Raw genomic sequence first — 23,866 nt, 5'->3', positions numbered from 1 at the left:
TTAATTCCATCAGGAGCGCAAACGGAGTGATACGTTAGCTTCCCACAGTACTGGGTGTCAGTGCCAGTAATAGGCAAGGCGAGTGTGTGTGTGAGCGAAGGCAGGGCGATGACGATAGCGACAGGAATTTCTTTATTTATTCATACGCGACGCAGGCAGGGCTGGATCGTGTGACACCGTCGCTACTCAGCAATTCCAGCGCAACCGAAAATTGTCAATCAAAACCGTTTTCACCCAGCCGAGGTGGACGGCTCATCACACACACACACACACGCCGAAATCGATAGGAGATGGAGCCGGTTTGAACGGTGCATAAATGTTGACTGCCGCATAATTACGGGAGGGAAAAAATCTCAGCGCTCCTCACGAACCTGGAACTCTCGGTGCAAAAATAGCACCCCGCTGCGCCTGTGCGTCCGGGCCAATGGTCTGCCGTTGGGCAGCGACCATCAAACCGACGGTGGTGCCGGTGCACATGAATGCTTAATGAAACGCTGCCGGCACCTGACACCCTGTGACAGATGGACGGAGCGCACAACCGATCCGACAGGCCCGTGCTTTCCAAGGTGTTCTTCCCAGAAGAAAAAGTGTCGCCCTAATGCGAGTCGGCGGCTGAATTTATTGCCCAATAATGGGCTCGTTTACGTTTAACGACTGCTTCTTTTTTCGGTTACATGCGGGGAACAGACAGTGTGGGTTTTGATTTTATTGATTTCGAGCAAAGCAAATTTTTCGATTTGGTGCCGTGACCAGGATGAAAATCAATTTTTCACCACAATTCACTTCCGGGCGAGGCGCGTCCGTGTTTCGGGCGCTGTCAAACGATGGCCAGCTGCACTGGCCTTTGAACCCCTTCGATCCCCCCCCCTCCACTCCTGCCATTCCCTTTCCCCTCCATCCCCCTTCCGAGCTCATAATGGCGTCACGGGAATCCATTGCCGCATGGCCCACGCGTCACGCGTGCGGCAGCAGCCATTACGCGCATAAAACCAAAGCGAACGTGCAACAACCCGCAAAACCCCCCTTCCGGCACCCGTCCGCGAGGCGAAGCGATTGCATTACCGCTGATTACGGACTGCCACTGCCGTCGTCAGCAGGGCACGGCACTCCCACGCGAAGCAAACGACACCGAGCGCGAACCCGGCCCCGAGCACCATGAACGGCAGGAGCAGATGGTCCAGCCGGAGCGTCACCGCCTGGCCGGCCGACCGGCCCGCCTGCCCCGCGTACCGCTGCACCTTCAGTGCCCGGTTCGCCCGGACGATGTGGGCGGCCTCGCGCTGCCATTTCGCGTACAGCCCGTGCTGCAGAAAGTGGAGCGTGTGGTCGTTCGCCGCCCGGTACAGGGGCGATCCGCGCGGATAGAGGTAGGCGAGCGTGTAGCTGCGGGGACACTGGCGCATCCGGTGGAGGCGCGGGGTGCCGTCCCGCCCCAGGTACTTGGTGGACAGGCGCACAAAGTCCTGGTTGCGGATGAGACCGGCGGTGTGGCCGCCCAGCACACCGTGCGCGGTCGACCGGTTCGTCGCCGTCTCGATGACGAGTCGCCGCTTCAGGTTGCCGAGCGTGCTGCCCGGCCGCTCGGTACCGAACACGTCCACGATGAGGGCGGGCGCGGTGACGGTGATGCTGAGCCCGCTCGCGTCCAGCTCCGCCAGGGTGTCGAGGTTTTTCATCGACGTCGGGGTGGTGTACACGTCGACCAGGGATCCCTAGAAGCACGAGTAACATGAAAAATGCCCTTCAAAGTTGTGCGTTGTACTGCCAATTGCATACCTTTAAGGCGAACACTTGCAGGCTGCATCCTTTTAGGTATGCAATCGGCAGTACAAACAGTGTCGCGCGTGCTTTAATAATCCTCTAAACGCACCTGAAACGCTCCGGTTATCGTGAGGCCCCAGATCAAACCGAAGGCCACGAACAGCTTCTGGTGCGTCGTGGTGCGATGGAAACCGTTCGTCGGCGCTGTCAGTAGCGCTCCAACGATCTGTCCGACCAGCCCGGTCAGGTCCTGCTGTGGTTGATCTGGGTGGGGGAAAAAAAATAAATAGACAATCCGGACAACAGCAAAAAACACGCATAGAAAACAGGAAACTCTCTGCTCGTACCTTGGCTAACGTTGCCCGTATCCTGCCTCCCGTGCTCCCACGCTGGTCGATAGATGGCAATGAGCTGGGTTAGCGCTAGGTAGCAGAGACTCACCACCACCACCGTGCTCCAGACGACGATCCACAGCGTCGGTGTGAAGCAGCGAAAAATGAGCAACCAATCGGGAAGCTGGCGGCGTGCAGGAACGAAAAGCGGGAAAAGGGAAACACAATCGATGAAACTGGGTGCGTCTATTCAGCGCGATAATGGGAAGCCTTTTTTTTTTGTCTAGAGAGTGTTCCGGGCGTAGGCTGCACGCTTGCTGCAAACGGGAAATCTTAACCTTGCTCAACACTTCACCGCCACCGAATGACGTCCGACCGCACTTGAAATCCCTTTCGGCAGCAGGCAACTCGCGGCCAAACGGACAAATAAAGACCCCCCTCCGTACTCGTCGTCGTCCGGACACATCGTCGTCGGGACACAGTGTGTTTTCTTTCCATTTTTGACCTGCACTCCGCCACGGAGTGTCGTTCGCAGCTCGATTGGGTTTGGGTTTCTTTCTTAAGCCTCCCGCTCTTGAGGACGCAGAATTGGCGCGTTTGGCATTGGTGATGTACGTGCTGAGGGCCAGAATGAGTGATGTTCAGCTTTGCAGGCGATGAGTTTAATTGAATATTTGAGAAAATTGCTGTGGATCTGTGTGCTTTCATTTAATTCTTTGTCCTGATTTGTAACTCACTCACAGTGAGTTAATCCGAGAGATAAGTGCTAGAGCTAAATAACTCTTCAAAGAGTTAAATCTCGAAGAGCGATACACCTCTTGCCGGTAACTTCTTCATGGTGACTTTTGTCGTTCGTTAGCCAAAACACTCTTTTGAGAATGAAAGCTATATAAGTGATTCGCCTCTTTACAGTGTCTAGTACCAGACCAGCAGTGAATTAAATCATGTTGGAGCTAAACAAATATTTCAGGAATTAAATCTTACTGAGTAGTCAACTCACCACGGGAACTAGAAGCTCAATCACAATGAGTTGAACCGCGAGTTGAGTTTTTGAGCTAAATGAGTTCCATAGTTGAGTGAGTTGAGCTCTTCAGTGACTCAGTCGTGATTTGAGATTCGAGAGCGCTATTAGGTTTAGTGAGTTGAGCTCTGTTCAGAGATAAATCTATTTATTATTTTTTTATGTTTTACACTCAATTACGGTGCGTTCAATTCTGGAGCTAAATTAGTTGAAGAAATGAGTGAGTTAGGCTCTTTCAAAAGCGTAATTCTATACGGCAACTACTAGCTCTAGTACTAATCAGTTCTAGAGCTCATTTGAGTTGAACTCTTTTGAGAGTTAAAAGTAATTTAACTCTCCATAGTAAGTAATAGCTCCGCTGCTGTATGTTGAGTGATTGAGCGAAATCACTCTTTTGAGAGTTGATCCTCAAAATATTGAACTCACCATTCAGCTCAGCAGCTCTCATTTAACTATTGGGTGGTTATTCCCATCACTAGTTCTTCGTGTGTGTGTGTGTGTGTGTGATGCATGCAATGCAGCTCGTTTGCTTAAATCCCCTTGTACACACACATACACACACATACATTAACAAATCTCGACTCTCCAAGCAATGAGTGCGTAGTGCAGGGACGCTGGAGCCCCCGAGGGAGCAAGTTGATTCCTGCTGCTATTGCCCGGGAAAAAACCGCAGCAATCTGAAGCGGTTCAATGGGAAACCGTTTGTGCAACTTGTGCTTGTGTATGTGTGTGTATGTATGTGCGGTTCCCAGTCGGGCTTCGGAAAGCGGGCGGATTAAAGTCCGATCGGAATCGGAACGGTGCGGTCTTTCGTTGAAATGGCAATGAGTGGTGTGTTTGTGTGTGTGTGTGTGTGTGTATGTGTGGCTAGGGGTTGTCGGGGCTGGAAATGAAAACGGAACGAACGATGGAAATCCGTTTACGTTTCATTTTCATTGCACCATGCGTTCGATTTGCTAAAGCCAAGGCACCACCGACCACGGACAAGAGGGCCACGACCACCGGGAAACGTCCGTGTGTTTGCCCCACTTTTCCAAACCCTTACAGACACACACGCACACACACACGCATTTTGTTCAGGAGGGATGAGAAGAACTGCTTACAGGGGTTTTCAGGAGTTCTCATAGCTGTGGGACACTGTATTGACTCTTTCTTACGTGAAATGAACCTAATGTAATGGGAATTGGACTCTATAGCATCCTTGTTGGACAAATCCAATAGGAATTTCCTAGGAAGGGCTCATAGAGTCCAAATTCCACCATTTGAAATTCACTTCTAAAAAGAAAGAGTCAAGGAGGTGTCCCACAACTATGAGAACCCCTGTAAAACCCTATAAAGTCGTTGCCCCCGTATGGTGCGAACGAAGGGAGACGGCTCGTGTGTTGGATGGAAGTGTTGCGCTGTGCAAGCGCCTGAAGGGTATGCAATCCTGCAATCCTCAGCGCCCAATTCCGGCTTGGCAAAGCGAGCCTGTGTTGCTACCCCCCCCCCCCCCTTTATCCATCAAACTTACCATACCGGCCGCCTGCACGAACACACACAGGCTGTCCTGGTAGACGGCCGCACCGAACTGCAGCTCGCGCGTCTCGTAGTCCTTCAGGAAGTAGACGTTCATCGACAGCCAGGCGTCGCGGGCGACCAGCCGGCCGAGCACGCCGGTAAACGTCCCGTTCGCCATCTTGAAGCCGAAGTTGGCCCGCATATGGTGCACGACGGGCGTGAAGTTTAGCCGGCGGGCGAGCTCGCGCACCGCCTCCACGTCCGCACCGAACAGTGCGTCCAGCAGCGCGTCCCCGGACGCGTTCGAGGAGCCGGGCCGGCGCGCCGGGAAGGTGCGCGGCAGCATGTCGATGTCCTGGCGGCGGTAGGCCATGGCCGCCTCGAACCCGTGCACGGTGATCGCGCTGCGGCGCAGGTTCATGCGCCGCCCGAACGCGCCCAGATCGGTCGGCAGCGTGCGGTTCGGGCCGGCGAGGGTGTAGAAGTGGCCGGCGGGCGGATCGAACGGATCGTACGCCCCGATCAGCAGGCCGGTGGAGGGCCGGTACCAGATGGTGAGGGCTCGCAGGGCCCGTTCCGTTTGCCAGAGGGCGGCGAGCAGTGTGCGGGCGGCGGAGAGCTCCTCGTCGGCGGGCGCTTCCGAGCCGAGCAGGAGGAGCTTGAGTGCGAGCGGGAACGTGCGGGCAGTGGTTTGCAGCACCGTGCCCGGCAGGCTGTTGGCAAGATCCGGCAGCAACAGTACCAACACGACACAGTACGAATCACGGTCCGCGAGAGCGGCGATGGACGAGAGGGCGTCGGCGGCAGCTTCGTCGTCGCCCCGAACCACCAGCCGGGGTGTGTGGTGGCCGGCCGCGAAGGCATCGATGGCGAGCGATAGTGTGTCGCCGGCGAGGTACGGTGGGCGGCCGCCGGCGAGCTGCACAAACACGATCAGCAGCCCGGTGCAGGGCTGCTGCAGCACAAACCGGCGCGCGAGCGCAATCAAACGCTCCCGGACGCGAACGGTACTGCCGGCGTCCAGGCTGCACGGCGTGCGGGCTATTAAATCAACACCGCCAGCCGGCAGCGACCCAGTAGGCGGTGGGAGCGTCAGCAGCAGCAGCAGCAGCACCAGCGGCAGCAGACAGCACGGCACAACCGCTTCCGGCATCGTCCGGAATGCGACTGATGGGAACCACTGGGAAACACCACACACGCCACCGCCAATCCAGCGCGATGCAAAACTAAGCAGCGCCGGCATGCTGATTTATTTATATTCCCCCCATTGCCACACCCCTTTCCCATGTAGCACTTCTTTGGGGTGGTCCTCCCGGGTCCCCCGCCAGGGAACGATCAGAGCGAGCCTGCGTCCGAAACGTCACCGTGCTGTGAGCGCGCTCACGGCGCCCGGAAAGATTGATGGTTTATTTTTCTGTCATCAGAAGCCACCCTCCGGCCGGGTCGTCCGGGGTCAGGACTGTGGGGGAGCAGAAGAAGGGGGTGAGAAAATCTTCACGCACCCGGGGACCCGAGGACCTTTTATCTCCGGCCACGGGCGACCAGCAGCGGCGGCCGGTTGAAAAGGCTCGGATTCATTATTTGTTTGGCTTGCCCGCGTCCTAACCCATCCCTTCCCTCCCATGCGCTTTATTGTCCCTTTTGTGTTTGAAAGGCCGTGCCTTTTCTCTGTGTGTGTGTGTGGCAGGGAAAGCCACCTGGCTTCCCCATCGCTGCTGGCTTTCTTTTTCGCTTCCCTTCACTGTGAACCAAACAAGCTTCGAAGCGAAGCAAACAAACAATCCAAAAAAAAAAGACGGAGCAACGAGTTTTGTTGATTTTTGGAACCTTTTTCAGGGGGTGCGACGGCGTGGGTTACGGACCTCCTCTGCTTTTTTCAAATGGGGGGGGGCCCTTTTTACTTCTCCTTCACGATTGCTTTTGAAACGAGAAATCCGCATTCGCCAACTCCAAATTTCCAACCGGGGGCCTCCTGACCCGTCCTGGCGAGCGAGGGAGTCCTTCGAATGGACAAAAGCATTCCCTCCTCCTCGTCCCCCCTCTGCGCTCCCTGCCACACACAATTATCTTACCGGCGCTGGTCGGCCGACTGCTCCGGGGCTAGGCCAACATCGCCCCACTGCCATCGTTAATCAATGTCGAACGCTTTTGACCGGTGTGCGTGGTGTGTGTGTGTGCGTGTGTATGTGTGTGTATTGAGAAGGGTAGGCGGCAGAGGGAGACTAGAGGGGAGACTAACAGCTACAAGCGTGACATTTCGAACAATGCACTTGCGTCCAACGTTGCGTTCGCAAAGGTGTACCGGCACCCCCAGGGCATGGGGCGGCCCACACAAAAGGGCTAAGCGGGAGGAAGGGGAAGGGGGTTTGAGAGGGATTGCCCCAAAGTGAGCAAGAATGGGAGATACAGTAGATGTCCCGCTTCACTATCATTACTCGATGAAATGCCATCTTAATAGTGTTTACTTCGGTGCGTGACCTCGAGCAGTGCCGTGAGATAAGCAGCGGGTAAGGGAGCAACTCCATCTTAGTGGATCTTACCGCTCTTCATGCGACGCCCCGTATTGCAGACCACTCACAGGCTTTCTCGGGCCAGATCTCTCTCCTTGATCTCATCACAGATTGAATTGTCGTTTGCGATTGTTTTGGAGCAGAGCTCACCTTGAAGAAACCTACGCAGGCAGCTCGCTCCCAAAGGATAAGACGTTCACTCACCTGATCCCCCTTCGGCCAAACGATTCAATTAGGGTAATGGATGCGAAAGTGTCCAGCGACAAGTGGAGTAGTTGTGGCTCTAGCGTGTGTGTGTGTGTGTGGCATGCGAGCGATGGGTTCTCTGGGAGTCAGCAGAATTTTGAATCCGGTTGGCCATTCGAACGGGCAAACAACCGCCAAAGCTGAGTCAAGACTCCCGGGGGGATGCAGGGCGAAATTAATTCAAACCGCCCGTTGACCACTGGGCCGAAGCTGCTCCAGAGTTCCGGGAGTTACACGCGCAGGCGAAGATATAATCCCGCTGACTCCGGAAACGGTTCTCGGGAGCTCGGGAATGGTGAGGGAGGAGCGGTTTTCGGTCTCGATAACGTTGCACTTTTGAGGACGGTTAGACGCCATCTCCGGGATAGCTAAGACACGACTTAACGACTGCTGTTGGCCAATTAAAGCTGCTTGCTGCCTTGTAGGGGAAACCGGGACAAATTGGACATGTGAAGCAGTTTAATGAATATTTACTTGAATTTTCGACCAAACATAATTTTTCAAACATTTTTGTGTGCTTCTTTGGTTTATCTATGGATTAAAATTACCTCAATGCTGTTTGATGCTATTTTGTCACGACGGGAAGCGTGCTTTTATCAAACAGACCTTACTTTCTACGAATAGTGGTTTGAGTCATCTGGAGTCAGCATGGGTCGGAGTCGGAACTAAAATGCCTGATTAAAACATATTGCTCCGGCCTTCTCCGGCGAACTCCGGCCGACTCCCGGACGATTTCGACCGACTCCAGACGACTTCGACTCCGAATGAGTCTGAACGACTCTGAACGACTCAGGAGGACTCTGGATGACTCTGACCCCGAACGACTTCAACTCCGGACGACTCCTACGGGAGTCTTCAGATGACTCCGAACGACTCCGGACGACTCCAGACGACTCCGGATGACTTCGGATGACTCCAACTGACTCCGGATGACTCCGAACGACTCAGGAAGTCTTCCACTCCGGACGACTCCGGATGACTCCGGGCAACTCCAGGTGACTTCGACTTCGAATGACTCTGGACGACTCCAAACGACTCTGGACGACTCCGAACGACTCCGGATGACTTCGAATGACTCCGAAAAACTACGGACGATTCCGGCCGACTCCAGACGACTTCGACTCTGAATGAGTCTGAACGACTCTGAACGACTCAGGAGGACTCTAGATGACTCTGACCCCGAACGACTCCGGACGACTCCAGACGACTCCGGACGACTTCGGATGACTCCAACTGACTCCGGATGACTCCGAACGACTCAGGATGACTTCGACTCCGGACGACTCCAGATGGGAGTGGACGACTCCGGATGACTCCGGACGACTCCGAGCAACTCCGGGTGACTTCGACTCCGAATGACTCTGGTCGTCCGAACGACTCCGAATGACTTCGAATGACTCCGACCAACTCCGGATGATTCCGGACGACTAAGGATGACTTCGACTCCGGACGACTCCGGATGACTCCGGACGACTCTGGATGACTCTGGATGACTCCGGGCAACTCCGGGTGACTTCGACTCCGAATGAATCTGGACGACTCCGAACGACTTCGGACGACTCTACATGACTCTGACTCCAAACGACTTCGACTCCAGACGACTCAGGACGACCCCGGATGACTCCGGACGGCTCTGGACGACTCTGAATGACTCCGAACCAGGACGACTTCAACTCCAGACGACTCTGGATGACTCTGGACGACTCTGGATGATTCTGACTCAGGATGACTTCGACTACGAACGACTCCGAGCGACTCCAGACGATTCTGGATGACATCGATCCCGGACGGTACCGGTAGACTCTGAATAATTCCAACCCGGGACGACTCAGACTACGAACGATCCCGGGAGACTATGAACGACTCAGGATGACTTCGACTCTGGACGACATCAGACGACTTTGGATGTCTGACTCTGTCAAACTCCGGCCGACTCTGGCCGACTCCGGGCGACTCCGGACTTGCTTCTCAATTCTTTTCTGGTTTAGAATTCCTCACACAATTTCTCGCTTGACACTTCAGAAAGGATTGAATTCGTGTAACCGTTAAGGGCCACTCCACTCGTGTTAATCCACCACTGCTCCGATTTACTCCGGATGGCTCAAGACTTGTGTAATCTTTAAATCTTTTATACTTATCTCGGAAGGGTCAAAACACGACCAGGACAGCTTTTTGACCGTTTTACGAAATACAAATTTAATGTAAAACACACAAACACACTTCCTATGACACTCGGAAGTAACACAGTGCGCACACTCGGACACATTAATGGCAAACGAGCGACCAGCAACAATTGCAATCACATGTCCTTCTATTTAGCACAAAAACGCACAACCCCCCTCCCCCTTGGTGTCCATGTTTTTGGTTGGTTGGAGGGTGGTGGAGGTTTGGAAAAAACTCTCTGTTACCACCATTTCGTCGTAACAAACACTCACACAGACAGACGTCCAGCGCAAACTTGCTTGATGTAAATAATAATTTCTGTCCTTTTCATGTTTGCACCATACCCTCTCCCCCCCCCCCTCAAAAGCTGCCTTATTATCCTTTTCGGCCAGTAGTCGCGTTTTCCCCTTCCTTATAAACCCCCCCCCACTCCAAAAACTCAAATCGATACCGCCGTTTTTGCGTTTACAGTGCAGACGGGACTCGGGTGCAGCACCCGAACCACTTGCTGTAAATCGGGAAGTCTTTCCAACACCTTCCTCTCTTTTTGGAACCCTTTCCCCTCGCCACAGCCACACACAGTGAACACACAGTTTCGATTGCTTTTGTTCACCGACCGGTGCTTTTTTGTGTGTCTGTGTGTTTTTGCCTCGCGCAACTCCTCTCTGTTCGTGTTCTGTTTCCAAATTCATACCCCGTTCCCTCGTCATACCTTATTTAAAAGGAGCGAAAAGGGAGGGGGCAGGGGTAGGAGAAAGGGCAGAGGTTGGTATATCCAATCCCCACCCACGCCGGGCAAGCGGGTGACTATTTGAAGGGCGCAAGCGTAACATCATATTTTACACCATCCTGTGAAAGCTCATAAATCATCAGCCCCGTGCTTCCCCTTGCTGCCATGTTTTCGCGCCACCGCCGCCCTTCAACAACCCGGCACCATTTGTGTCTTCCATGTGTCGGTGTATGTGGGGGGGGGTCCTCCTGCACCACCCTTCTTTCCGCCGTTCAGCGCTTTTCCGCGTTTCCCGTGAGTTCCGCGCGTACACGTAAAATTGCCACATGAACATGACAGTTTACAAAGCGCAGGGAGGGAGGGGGGGACCTTTTGGGGCGATCGTGCACAGTGAGGTGTGTTGCACCCGCCCGGTGGGCAACTGGTTTTTGGACAATTTATTCCTCGCACAATTAACACTTCACAAAATAGCCCCGCGTGTGCTGCCACCATCGAAATCGCAAGGATTGTAACGTGTGAGAGAGTTTTTCGGGGAGGGCATTGTAATATGGCGTCGGTGAGAGCTTTCCTTCGCCAATGGCAAACGGGGGCTTAAAGGAATACCCAACCATGATTGAGTCATGCTAGAATAAAACAAGCGAGACAAGAAGAAATTTTTAAACGTGTTCCATACAAGTTATCTACTTACAAAACTGTTGCTCGGTTTTGAAAATCTTACAAATCTTACTTAATCAGACCTCAAGAATCAATCTTTAGAATCACCAATGCATCAGTCATGACTATGTACAGCGCTGTGATGGTCTACTTATCTCTCATGATTCGGAAATGCTCTCCAATTCTCAATTTATTCTCTTCAAACTTCCTAAGTCATGTTTTTGAGCTGTTGAACCTAAAGAGCTATGTTTTTCTGAATTTTGTGGAAGCATGTTAGATTTAAATCCAACTGGCGAATCAAGAACATCAAGAAGAAGAAGAAAAAGAAGAAGAACAAAATAAAGAAGAAGAAGAAGAAGAAGAAGAAGAAGAAGAAGAAGAAGAAGAAGAAGAAGAAGAAGAAGAAGAAGAAGAAGAGAAGAAGAAGAAGAAGAAGAAGAAGAAGAAGAAGAAGAAGAAGAGAAGAAGAAGAAGAAGAAGAAGAAGAAGAAGAAGAAGAAGAAGTAGGAGAAGGAGAAGAAGTAGGAGAAGGAGAAGGAGAAGAAGAAGAAGAAGAAGAAGTAGGAGAAGGAGAAGGAGAAGGAGAAGGAGCAGATATAGATTGTGCATTCAGTTTCTAAATCAGGAACGACTCTTCACTCCAAAAAATTTTCATATCATACCTTTAAAGTTCAGACATTGATTCTTGTCCAATGAGTCGTTATTCATTGCAGCCTCATTCCAATTTTGGGCGCTACATATATGAGAGACATACATCTTAGAGGTCCATGAAATCTTAGAGCTCTTCACGAGACATCCTCGAGGCTATATGGCTCATCGTTTAAAAATGTTGAAAGTCTTCTTCAACGACATTGATTCGTTTTTGAGATTCCTCGAGATTCCAGAATTACTTAATAAGTGTCATACTCCTCATACTTATGTATGACGACGCTCATCGCTTATAGGCGATCCACCAATGTGAAGACTCTGAATATCCCCAACATCTTACCTCATCATCTTAACTTTTATCCACACACATGCATCGCTTAGCCCACTGTGCGCCCGAGAGAGCGTGAACCGAAAACCGAAAAACTCTACCATCCGCTGCTGCGGCTGCTGTCGGTACCGAATGCCGCTAAGCTTCAGCCAGTAAATTTGCCAGCGAAGGCGACCCGCTGAGCAGGGCCGAACGTCCCACCCGGCCGCGGACGTTAAGCGTTAACCGGCCCCGGCAAACGCACCGGAAGCGGCAAAGTTCCGGGCTCGCGATTTGAGTTGCAGCCTCGCTGCAAGAAAGCCGGCTTTGGGGCAATCGTCGGCCGGGGGCTCTGTGACAGACCAGGCTACCAAGGCAGGCGGAGGCGGATGGGGAAGTGGTCGGGTTTTGATTGAGTAGATTTATTGGTGTATTATTTACGAGCACCGAAAACACCGTGTGAGTGGCAGTTTGACGAGCCACGGCACAGAGGGGCCTTGAAAGTAAGGTGGAAGGGGGGAGGGACAGATGTATCCATCTCGCTATGTTTTATGTGCACCCGGTGGATTACGCCCTCCGTGTGCCTGTTAAATGTTTCATGATACATTATACCTGTTTATGTTTTTTTTTTCGTTCTTCTTCTCCACCCTAACAGCATCCCAGATGAAGAGAAAATGAAGCAATCGATATAAACCCAACACCGTAAAAATACCCACACAGACAAACGTTACTAAATCCTACCACACCCTCGCCCGATGTGATACCGGGGGGGGGGGGGACAACCGGTTTTATGTGTATCAATATCAACACCTTTCCAACAACAGCAACAGCAAGCAAATAAAAAAAAAACAATGCACAAAACAACTGCGGCCCCGAAAATCCTTAAAAGCGATTAAATTAATTACGGTTAGCAATGAAATGCCGTGCACGTTGCATACCTTCCGGCTGAAATGATGATTTCGCTCGCTCGCGCGCTGCGTGTGACGCGCAAACAGTGAGGAGGGGGGTGCAGATCAGCGTGCCGAGCGCGCGATGACGTACGGTGTTGCCGTCCAGCAGACACACACACACACACACACACACACACACACACACCACATACAGACTCCAAATAGAGGGCTCTAACACCGGGAGAGCAATAAAAAACACAGATAAGCGATAAATTCACACGCCTCCGAACGCGCTTTGCCAGGGAGCGGAGCCGGGAGCAGGAGGCCACCGTCCACCCTTCCTGCTTCCCACAGCTTTTTATTCCCCTTCGTCACTCCACCAAAGCAGTTTTGTAGGTGGGGTGATTAAGGGATCGCTTGCAATAAACTTTCTCTGGTCGCCGACACACACACACACACCAAAACTCACCGAAGCAGCGGCGGGCGGCGAGACACAGCGGGGTCAGGTCTCTTCGGAGCTGCACGGAAATGAATTGAAAACTGTGCGCCCCGCAGCAGCAGCAGCAGCAGCAGGCGTGAACCGAAAAGGAGCCGCCAAAACCGACTTGCCGAAACCCGAAAAGTTTTTCGCCCAAGTGCATAAATTTATCAATTCATTCGGCTCAGCCCCGGGGGGGGGCGTGGGGGGGGAGCGAGACTTGGTGTTTGAGGTGTGCCGGTGTTCCACCTCCAGCAGTGCCAGCTTGCCGCGCGGCCTCGGGTTTTGTGCGACGGGTGAGGATTTAAAGATGGTAATAAATTTGAAATTCCCCCAAATTCCGTAGGCGCTCTGCGCTCTTTCTCTCTCTCTCTCTGTCTCTCTGTATCTCTCTCTCGCTCTTTCGCTCATCTCTCCGCTTATGCAATGCGTTTTTGCACTCCACAGACTCCACCTTTCAGAGCGAGCCACACGCACACACACACACACACATTTGTACGAATGCATTTATTCACGAACAAGGTCGAGCATTCAATATTCATTCCAATATTCAACAGCAAGGCGGGACAAAACGAGGGCAAACGTAGATTTGTAGCGGCATTTTCCCAGTGCGAGCGCGTGTGTGTGTGTGTGAATGAATTTTCTACCGCACAGGAGGGAATGTTCCTTTATTTTAGAATTATTGAAAATTCCTTCACCGCTTTTTTGTGTGCAATTGCAGGGAGGAAAACAAAGGCACCATCTTTTTGCCGCTTTGGCGGAGATCAAGTGCGTGTGAAATCGTATCCCTCCAGCCCTTAGCCGAGCACAATACGAACTGCTTCTTGTTGTGAATGGAAAAACGGCTCATTCTGCTTCGTTTTATTTTTTTTTTTTTTTGGTTTCGTGCGATCGAAGTGGAATCGAACCAATTGGAAACCCGATCCCTGCACACACATCCCTTTGCATTGCCACGGAACGGAACCGGAAAAGATTGAGGGATTAGCACCGAGCTGGGGCAACGCAAAACAACGAATCGCGGCAGTGCCGGTGCGGCGAAGATAAGGCAATGCGAGCCCACTCAGGCCCTCGGGGGGGGGGGTGAAAAGTTGAGCTTTATTCAAAGGAAGATGAGCAGAAGAAGTTGAAGACGAAAAAAAAACGCACGCATTTAAAAGAAAACCCAGCCCGTTGAGGGAGGAATTAAACGCGCTGCCCTCCCCGACAGATCGATGCCGATTCCTTTTTCGAGTGAGGCACTTCCATCGCCCGATTACTTCAATCACGAATTCGGATTTAGTTCGCATTTGGGGGGAACGGAAGGCAAAAATCAATGCCAAGGGTAAGAGTTTTGTCACTAGAAAAAAAAGGGAGGATACCCGGTGGCATTACTTGCTACACACACACATCCGGTCGCTTTGATGTTCGAACGCGCTTCCTTTGCCGTCTTTGCTTTCGCTAGTTTCTCGTGCACCGTCGCTCTAGTGAGGCGGAAAACTGAAGCAGCAGCATCGCGACCGGAATACAAGGCTCCCCGGTCCTCTGGGGTCACATTGAATCCCCGTTCTTGCGGGAGCGTCCCTGGGCAAAAAGTCGCAGAAAGTGAGGTTATTTTTTGCCTTGCCCCACTGGCCCTCGGAACGCCGTTTGCCGCTGAGGGAATGGTAATTCCGTATCCACTTCCGCAGCACACTCCGTTTCACTTCAAATAAAGTGTGCTGGGAGGGGGGAGGGGGGGGAGGAGAGTAGGTGAAGAGCGTAGTGACGAGGATAAGAAATAAATGAACCTTATTGGAAGTGCACCGAGTGCGGCGCGCGCAAATGGGGACTGGATTGAAAATTTAATTTATATTTAACTCTGGAACACGCTCGAGTAGCATGAAAAAATACCAAAGAAAAAAAAAAGGAATAGATTCCGATCAATCCATCGGGTGATGGTTTTTCAGTACCGTACGCGAATTTAGGAGGACAAAATTGTCATGATTTGAGTCGTTTTTTTTTAGCTTGAAAATGTATGTAAACAACGCTATTTTTGCACTAAAAACGCTTCAAACCCTGTGACAGAACGTCTAATTGCATACCTGCAGGCGCTTTTGCAGCAGTGCTCAAATAGTGAGCATAAACGAGCAGGTTTGGTTTATACTAGCGCGTTTGCAACACGATCCAATCCAACAAACAGAAGTGTTTATTCAATGCTTTTCTGGGGAACGTGATTGCCCCTTTCAATTGTTCATGTTTTATGATGTTTAGTATGTATTTAATTTTTTTTTTATTATTTACTTTGTGGCTACTACATTTTGCCATGTGCAAAACAGATTTCTACAATCCAATTGCATACCTGTAGGCGCGAAAGAAACCCTTCCGGTAGCGTGAATCTAAATTAATCGATTTCACATGGATAAAGCACAGTCCCTAAAGTGTTTGAGGTTATCTTTTCCAAGTTTTTGCCTGTTATATGTCAAACCAATGCGTTTCTTTCCTCCGGAGGGAAACAAAAACAATGAAAACATATATAAAACATGTCCTTTCGAATGGCAAAAATAGCGAAGAAAACCTTGAAAAACAGTTTGCCATCCATTGGCAGATAAAGTGGAAAATAAAACCGCATCCGAGCCGCTGAAACTGGCCATATTCTTCCGTTAAGTGATTGATGCTTGCAGATTTCAACCCAAATCGTTACCATTAACCCCCTCCCCCTTTCCCCCTTGATTCACAACATCTCGCACACATGACAGCACACCAAACATAACCTTCAAAACTCTACTCAACCGAAGTATGCGGAGATCATAAAAATAACACATCAATATCGAGAGCAATAAAAGCGCAAACACTTGCAGAACTTGCTGCGCCGCTCGCCCTGCCCCGGCAACCCCGAAATGGAAATGGTACATCGGCGGCGGCGGCGGCGGTGGCGTAAATATTTATCACCTCATGAGGCGCCACCGCCCCGAACCCATCATCCCGAGCTTTACGATCCGAACGAGCGTCACTGTAAACTATCGAGATTTTATTGGATGCATCCGAGCGGGGGGTGGGGGGAATGGGGTCTGCACATGCAGTTTCCAAGCGTAGCCGAGCAAACGGTTCCGATGATTGACATGCGGCGCGCCAGAGGACCCAGTTCGTTTCGCCGGGGTCTGCATCTCTCGAGGAAATCTCCAAGACGCGCACCGAACCATTCATCGCCCTGCTTCCGGCATCGCCTCCCCCCACCTCCCCTCGCCACCACTGTACAACTCTTCAATCACACACACACACAAATCAATTTTCAATCGACCGGGCGCTCTGTGCGCGCTGTGAAAGATAAAGCGAGTGTGGAGTGCAGATTGCAGTTGATTAAATTCAGCCCCGCTTTCCGGCTCCTTTTGGCTGCTCCACCCCATGCATGCGCCGCTGCGGCTTCCGGGCGTGTTCCGGTTCGCTTTCTTTGGCCGGGCTGCCATATGATTGGCGATTGATAGCCGCCGTCCCCCGCACGTGTTTGCTTTGACTGCTCAGCCCCGGTTTTGCTGGGGCGAGAAAACTTGTGCGCCATCCTGTCTGCTTCCGGCCTTTTCGGGTGGGGGGGGAGGGAAGTAAGTCGTCCATCCAACAACGGTCTGCCTGGCTGGACGGAACAAACATTATGGAAACAATCTGAGGGAGAATAATAGTTGTTTTTTCCCCCGCAAACCCGTCAGTCAATCAGTCGCAGATGCAGATATCAATTCATTAGAATCAAGTGATCGGGGAGAGAGATAAAGAGAGAGAGAGAGAGAGAGAGAGAGAGAGAGAGAGAGAGCTTCCAGCAGCTTTGTTCAAACACACTTCAATCCGGTTTCCGGTTGTCGGAAATTACGCAATTGCAAACAGAATTCCGTGTCGGTGCGTTCAGGAAATACTTTTACGCCCGCATTTTACGTGCGCAAAAAAAGGGAAAATTTGAATTTTACCACCACTGAACAGCGGGCGACCAAACGGGGGAAGGGGTGGGAGACCAAACACAACCAAAAAACGACACAAAACTTAGATGTAACGTCCAGGCAGGTTGATGAGCTGATGGCAGCGTGCTGTGCAGCCGGCGGAAGGTGTTTGCCTTTGATTTACTTCCACCCAGCTGATGACGACGCGCGCGGCAAAGCTCAGACTCCAAGGGCTGGCAGCCAGCACCGGGCATGATAAATCAAGTGCTTTACCGGTTGCCGCACGGCCCCGCACAGTCGCTCGCATTTCCCACCCACCAGGGGACCCACCTTGTTTTTGAAACTGTATTAAGCCAATTTTGTCCCACTGCATACTTTCAGGCGCCTTAAGTTGGACAATTTGCAGGACGGAATTGCTTTAACGGGCGCTTGTTCGGCGCAACTGCTAGCAAGACTTTTCGCCTGAGCTTGCGCCGGGCACACAGTGGCAGACAGAAGCAGCGTAAAAGTGAATATTGCCATCTCGCTCTCTCTCTCTCGCGCGGGAAACTGGATGGAAAAGCAATCAAAAACTGACCCGGTTGACGAGATTCGCGCTCCATCTCACCAACTGCTGAAGATGAAGCTGTCGATTTAAGCTAATTTCCTGCCGTCCAACTTTACGCCGGGTTCTGCATCCCTCCACATGCCCTCCCTGTCGAGAGTGTTACGTTGAGTGACTTTTTTTTTTTGGTTGGGCTTCTCATTCTCTCTCACCGCTTCGTTTCGATTTCCGGGCATGAAAGTAAAAATGGAATTGCAGTCAACCAGAAAACAAAAAAAAACACACATACACCGTGATGGAAGCAGGGCAAAGATGGATCACCTGCAACTCACCAGCTTCGCGCACATATATCGTTATTTACACACAAACAAACACACACACGTAGTCACCATAAATATCCAACTAAACCGTTCGGTTCCAGTTTAGGCTTTGGGTTGAAGCTTCTTTTTTACCCTATGCGTACGAAAAATAAATGTGAAAGAAATTCAATTAAAAACCTTGCTCGTAGCGGACACACCAAACTTTTCCTGCACCAAAAACCCGTAGAAACACATAGTCGGCCCCGTTCGACGGAGTGTCACTGGAGGGCGTTCTGGGCGTCTGCTCAATAGCTCCGGGTGGCGCAGGAGGGCAGGAAACAATCCATTTTTAAAAGCAATTCTTCACTTTGACTGATAGTGAATGATCCGCTTAGTGGCTGGGAGAGTTCCCGGTCTCCCGGTTGTATAAATCTTGATTTTCGTGAAGCGACAAGCCACCGTCCAAGCTGAACGCTACGGGGGAATCAATTGAAGGTCGATGCACACTTTGTGCAATTTATTTTTTAGCAAAACTGGTCTGGCGGGGCCCACGGGGTGAGGCTTATTTGAGGGTAGCCTTTATATGGCTCACCACGTCACGCGATTAGAATTAATCGACCAGCATAACATAGCTGGGCCCGTAAATCGATCGGTTCTATTTGCCCAACCAATCTGAAACGAATCCAATGTTGCGCTACGTGGCGCATCGCAACACCGCACACATTACAACCGTAATTGTGTGTCACAGCCGTAACGCTGTGTCGGCGCGAAACGTTCGACCCACGGGACGGTGACGATGTACCAGGGGAGCTGGCCCAAGTAACAGTTGCCGCTCTAGCAGGTCCAGTTAGAGAAAAAGAAATAAAAATCAATTTCAATTATTGATTTTCTAGCATTTACTGCATGTGCCAAACAGTTCACCAGCAAGGACAGTGAAAGTTGAGGTGAAATAACAAAGGATACTCAAAGTGTTGCTTGGGAAGCAACGCTTGCAGGGGTTTTCCGATTCCCTTCAAAAGTACAGTGGTGGGTATTCAAAATCGGGCACTTTTACGAAATTCTCATCGCAGGGCAGTCGCTCTTCCTACTTTGCGACCCATGTATCAATTTCCTTGAATTATAAATCGTCATGAAAACTGTGCAGCGGGCTTCTTATATTACCTTTCTACTCGGGAATGTGAAATAAGAATCAAAAATAAACTTTAAAAATAATCGGGGTTTCGAGCTATTTCCCTTGAACTGGCGCCTTCATCTTCCCTTAAACTGCACCAGTTTAAGGGACTTTTAGATCAAGCCCTTTAAAATCGACTGTGATGTGGCTTTTTCGTTGCTTTCTTCTCTGACCTTTAGTAAATGGCGTTTACAATCCGTATCACTGGAGGTATGGCAGTTTTTGTCCCAAAAAATACCAAATTTTCACAAAATAACGCCGCGCGAAATGTGCCTCTTGTTTTCGTCAAATATTAAAGCCAATGAGTCCAAAACGAGTTGGACGCCATCATCCTTCAAAAGAAAGAGGTCATACACACGTAGAAACGAAAATTATTTCGAGCACCACTCGATCAGATTATGGTTAAAAATTTAGAACAAATATCAGTTGGGACGTACAATTCGTTTTAGAATGATTTGATCAAATACTTGGCGAAAAAAGAAGGCACATTTTGTTCGACAATATTTGGTGAAAATTCGGTGTTTTTGGTATAAAATTGGTCGTACGATCAGTAATAAGGATTAGTAACGTTATTTCCCAAAGAACAGAAAAGAAAGCAACGAAAAAGCCATATCACACTCGAATTAAAAGAGCTTGTTCTAAAAGTCCCTTAAACTGGTACAATTTAAGGGAAGTTAAAGGCACCACCCAAATAGCCAGAATTGCTTAAGCAGCTCATTTTGGCACGCTAAAGATCGCTGCTCTAATTCGCCTTTTGCAGTAGATAAACAGCATCAAAGTTCTATGTGGGTCTTTCAAACAGCGCCTAAGCAGCTTCCTTATGCCACGATGCCAGGGATTATTTTTCTTTGTGTTTTATTTTCAAGCAAGCGTCATCAATGAAATAAACAACAAGATTTGTTTCGTTTAAACACATATGTATATTTTTAAATCCTTTGTATTGATGAATTACACAAAATTTTACACAATTTACTGATAATTCACAATCACTTCACTCAATATTCATTCTCCAATTAACGAATCTAACTTGTGCAGCAGCAATGAGATTATTGCCGGCGTCCGTCTTTGACACTTTGACAAGAGCCACCTTGAACCGATGTCATGCATTAAAAAGCTATAAAGTTCCACCAAGTTCGGTACACACTCTTAACAAGCCTTAAGGTTCTATCATGAACCCTACACATAGTGCTAATCAGCCGCAAAGTTCCAAAGAGTACCATGTGCCTGTTAAAAGCTCCATAGTTCCGCAAAGTACCGTCTATCTCTTAATCAGCCACAAAGTACGACATCGGACCGATTTTTCGTTAAACAACCCTAAATCAGCTATAAAGTACGAGCTGGCTATTTGGGCAGTTAAGGGAAATAGCTCGAAGCCCCAATTTTCGAGCTCGAGAATGTCAATTGAGATAATTGAAAGCGTTCCGAGCACTATTCGAGCAGAACAGAAATACAAATTTAGAACAAATGTCACTTGAGACTGTGACATGGGCATAAAAATAACGATTGTCCATTTTATTATTTTTATTTTATTTATTTATTTATTTTTGACATTTTGATTTACATCAATGGACTTTATTTACTACCATAGAATGATTGAGCCTAAAATAAGAATTAAAATTGTTGTAACACTTTTTTGACCAGTTTCTGGTGGAGCTATCCCATAGTGCAAACATCAAAACGTCAGCCGTACGTTGACGTTTGCTTAAACTGAAGTAAATAGTGATTTTGAACACGAAACGTTTCTGGTTCGAATTGGATTTTCGGCACTCGGGAAAGCATGCGTGTAATCTGTAACTTTCGTTAAACGTAGTAAAGAAAACCAAAGTTAGCTGTTAAAAACACTGCATTCGTAGTACGATCGAACGTAATCTCTCGTTGCTGTGAGTAGTACCGTGTAATTATGCGAATGGTCAGCGACAAGCGCGACACGGATGGAAGCCAATTGCATCTCGGTTGACCCGGCACAAAACCACAGCAAACACACGACCTCGACCACTATTGACAGTGACAGGCGTGTTGTAATGCCCTCCCCCCGCAATCGAAACATTCAGCCGATACTAACTTTGAATCGTTTTGTGCCGGCTCTAATTACAGGTGATCGCCTCATCAGTCTCGCCGGTGAGCCGCCCGAACGTCAGCGCGAATCGTTCCCGGAACGGGCAGAACCAACGGCAGCAGCGCAAGTGAAACAGAGCCCCATCGTTAGTGGCAAAACAGCGCCGAAAACTAGCAATTCCGTACCGCCAACTGCTCCCACTGGAGAGAGTAATGAACCGAAGCCAAAGCTAAACAGTAACGGTGCACCGTCCGCAACCGTTTCGTCCTTTCTGGCGGACAGTTACAACGCGTCCGATAAGGTAGGCCTTGCAACAGAGTGCAAAACGCCCCGTCTTACCGTCCTAACCGAACCGGACTCGCCCTCTTCCCACAGGTGCTTCAGAAGCTCGTGCAAAGCTTGGGCCGCTCGCTAAACACCCGCAAGCGCGATCGGCTCGAGGCGAAGCGGAAAGGTGGCACCAGCTGGCTGCGGCGCGTACCGGGCTGCTGCGCCGGTACGGGCAAATCGGTGTCACCGCCGGCACGCGACTCGCTCATCTCATCGCAAACGGGCGGCAGCTTACGGTACCGCAACGAGCGCAACCGCCGGCCGTGTGGGGAGAGCGACCCACTGCTGTTCGCTGCCAAGCCCGACGCACAGCCGGACCGGCAGGAGGCTGCCAGCGAACACCTACCGTCCCGCAGCTGTGATGGTTCGCTCGACGGCACACGGTTTCTGCTCGATCTGCCGGACGTGGAACCGGCTGTAGAGCTTACCTGTTACCATCACCACGACCACGACGACGACGAGGACGACGAAGACGAAGACGAAGGCGACGATACCGACCAAGGCGTCATCCACCACAACGAACGAACGTGCGCACTGGAACACAGTGCCAGTGAACGAGCCGATCGTAATCAGCGCACCCGAACGAATATGGGCGCGAATGTGTCCTCCTCCGCCCGACAGCACGCGAAAGGACTAACCAGCGGACGCAGGGCCCAATCCATAGGTAAGTGGAAATGGTTTCTCGTATACTTATCCAGCACCGGCTGTGTGCCGGAATTTGATTTGCAACCCAAAACCAGTACTAGATGAATGTAAATCCACATATTGCATACCTTTAGGCGCTTATAAGCGCCGTCTCATTGTTATGTTCAGTAATGTCCGGGGAACTAGGGAACTAGTTAATTTGGCCTTAACCCGTTTACAGGGTTGTGCAAGATGCTTCCAAGGATATTTAATAATTTTAGGAAGCGTTTAAATGATTTTCGAAAAGAAAACGCAATTCCCGATTGTCTCTTTACACCGAAGGACACGTACCGAAAAACTGATTCAGGACGATATCGATCCAGGGGCTGATCCCGAACCCATGTCGGTCCTAGAATTTTATAGAACTTCGGTTCATTACTATTCTGGAACTGATTCCAACCCCATAAAGGTTTAAGAATTGATCACGAATACACCCTAGCCCTGGAACTGATCCTTGCTCCCTTTGCTGCTATTAGATTTGGTAGATGGAATTGGAATTTAGCTGTCAAAACCGATTCCAGCTCGAATTCTTCTCTCTAGTGTAATAACGCGCAGGGAATCTGAGTTGGAATTTGTTTCATTTGTTTCTGTTTGATCGTCTAAAACGCTTTGTAGCACGTTGAAAGCATGTCTGTTTTTGTTGAGCCGTGAATTAAAATTGAAAATGGGCTTTTGACACAAAATGGGCCCATGCCGGTCTTGGAACTTACCCCATATTAATCCTGGAACTTATATCTACGGGCACAAAAACTCATCCCGAACCCAGTATGGTCCTTGAAGTGATTCCGATTCCATCTGTCTGTTTTGTATCACATCCTGATCCCATTCTAGGTCCTGATACTGCTTCCTTGTTTATTCGGGCCCAAACATAGTACCTGTACCTCTCGCAGTCATGGAACTATCCAGTCCAGTGGTTTTGCTTTATATTCTTGTCTGTCGCATCGAGGGCTCCTGCAGTGCTTCAAACTATTCAACTCGGACGACTTAACAGCATACGTCTGTTGTGTGGGTTGAAGCCTCATTTGGACCCCAATAGCCAAGGACTGTTCCGGCTGCGTCGAACTCGATAATCCTCCAAAGGCCACGCCCAAAGGGTCGTTACGAAGAATAAGAGGAAAATTTGAATTTGAATTTGAGGTTGGATGTTGTCATGCTTTAACACTAGAACTACCAAGCGTTTTAAGCGTTTATGACAAAAATGCTAGTAAGTGTTTCATAAACAACAAAGAGCTGAATATTGGTTTAATATACTTGAAATACCAAATAAAGCTAAATTAAAATATTGTCACTTCTTACCATACTATTACTTATGAGTAATAGCCAGTTAAATTGAAGCGTTACCCGTCAAAATTATTGTTACGGCAGTTCTAGTGTTAAAGGTGGACCAGCGAGGAAGCTCTAGAGATGACTATGTATGTATTTAAAGGGTCTGAACCATAGACATTTTCACGCTCCGAACGACAGACATTTCACCAGGTAACATCAAATTAAAGCAATACGCGCAGTGAAATACATGAAATAGTCAGAAGAAACACTTAAACATTAAAAAAAACCACGCTCCAAAAAGCGCCTGAAAGTAAAGCCCCAAAAGAAAGGGGATTGTGTAAGAATGTTTGGATCTATATTTGCACGCCAAATGCCACTGCCTTCTTGGCTAGCAT

At 49.9% G+C, this 23,866-nt stretch overlaps 1 protein-coding gene across 10 annotated transcripts in view; it reads left to right on the top strand.

Annotated features, from left to right (window-relative positions):
• The window catches only part of LOC121599724, a 131,053-nt gene that overhangs the window by 74,401 nt on the left and 32,786 nt on the right, over positions 1 to 23,866 (top strand). For all 10 annotated transcript variants that reach the window (XM_041928292.1, XM_041927797.1, XM_041927950.1 and 7 more), the window contains 2 exons: positions 21,230 to 21,492; positions 21,567 to 22,185. In XM_041928292.1, the coding sequence (XP_041784226.1) occupies positions 21,230 to 21,492; positions 21,567 to 22,185 (882 nt within the window). The remainder of the gene's footprint in view (positions 1 to 21,229; positions 21,493 to 21,566; positions 22,186 to 23,866) is intronic.

Source organism: Anopheles merus, chromosome X (assembly GCF_017562075.2).
Source record: "Anopheles merus strain MAF chromosome X, AmerM5.1, whole genome shotgun sequence".
Classification (NCBI taxonomy): domain Eukaryota; kingdom Metazoa; phylum Arthropoda; class Insecta; order Diptera; family Culicidae; genus Anopheles; species Anopheles merus.
This window is presented reverse-complemented; position numbering and strand designations above follow the sequence as displayed.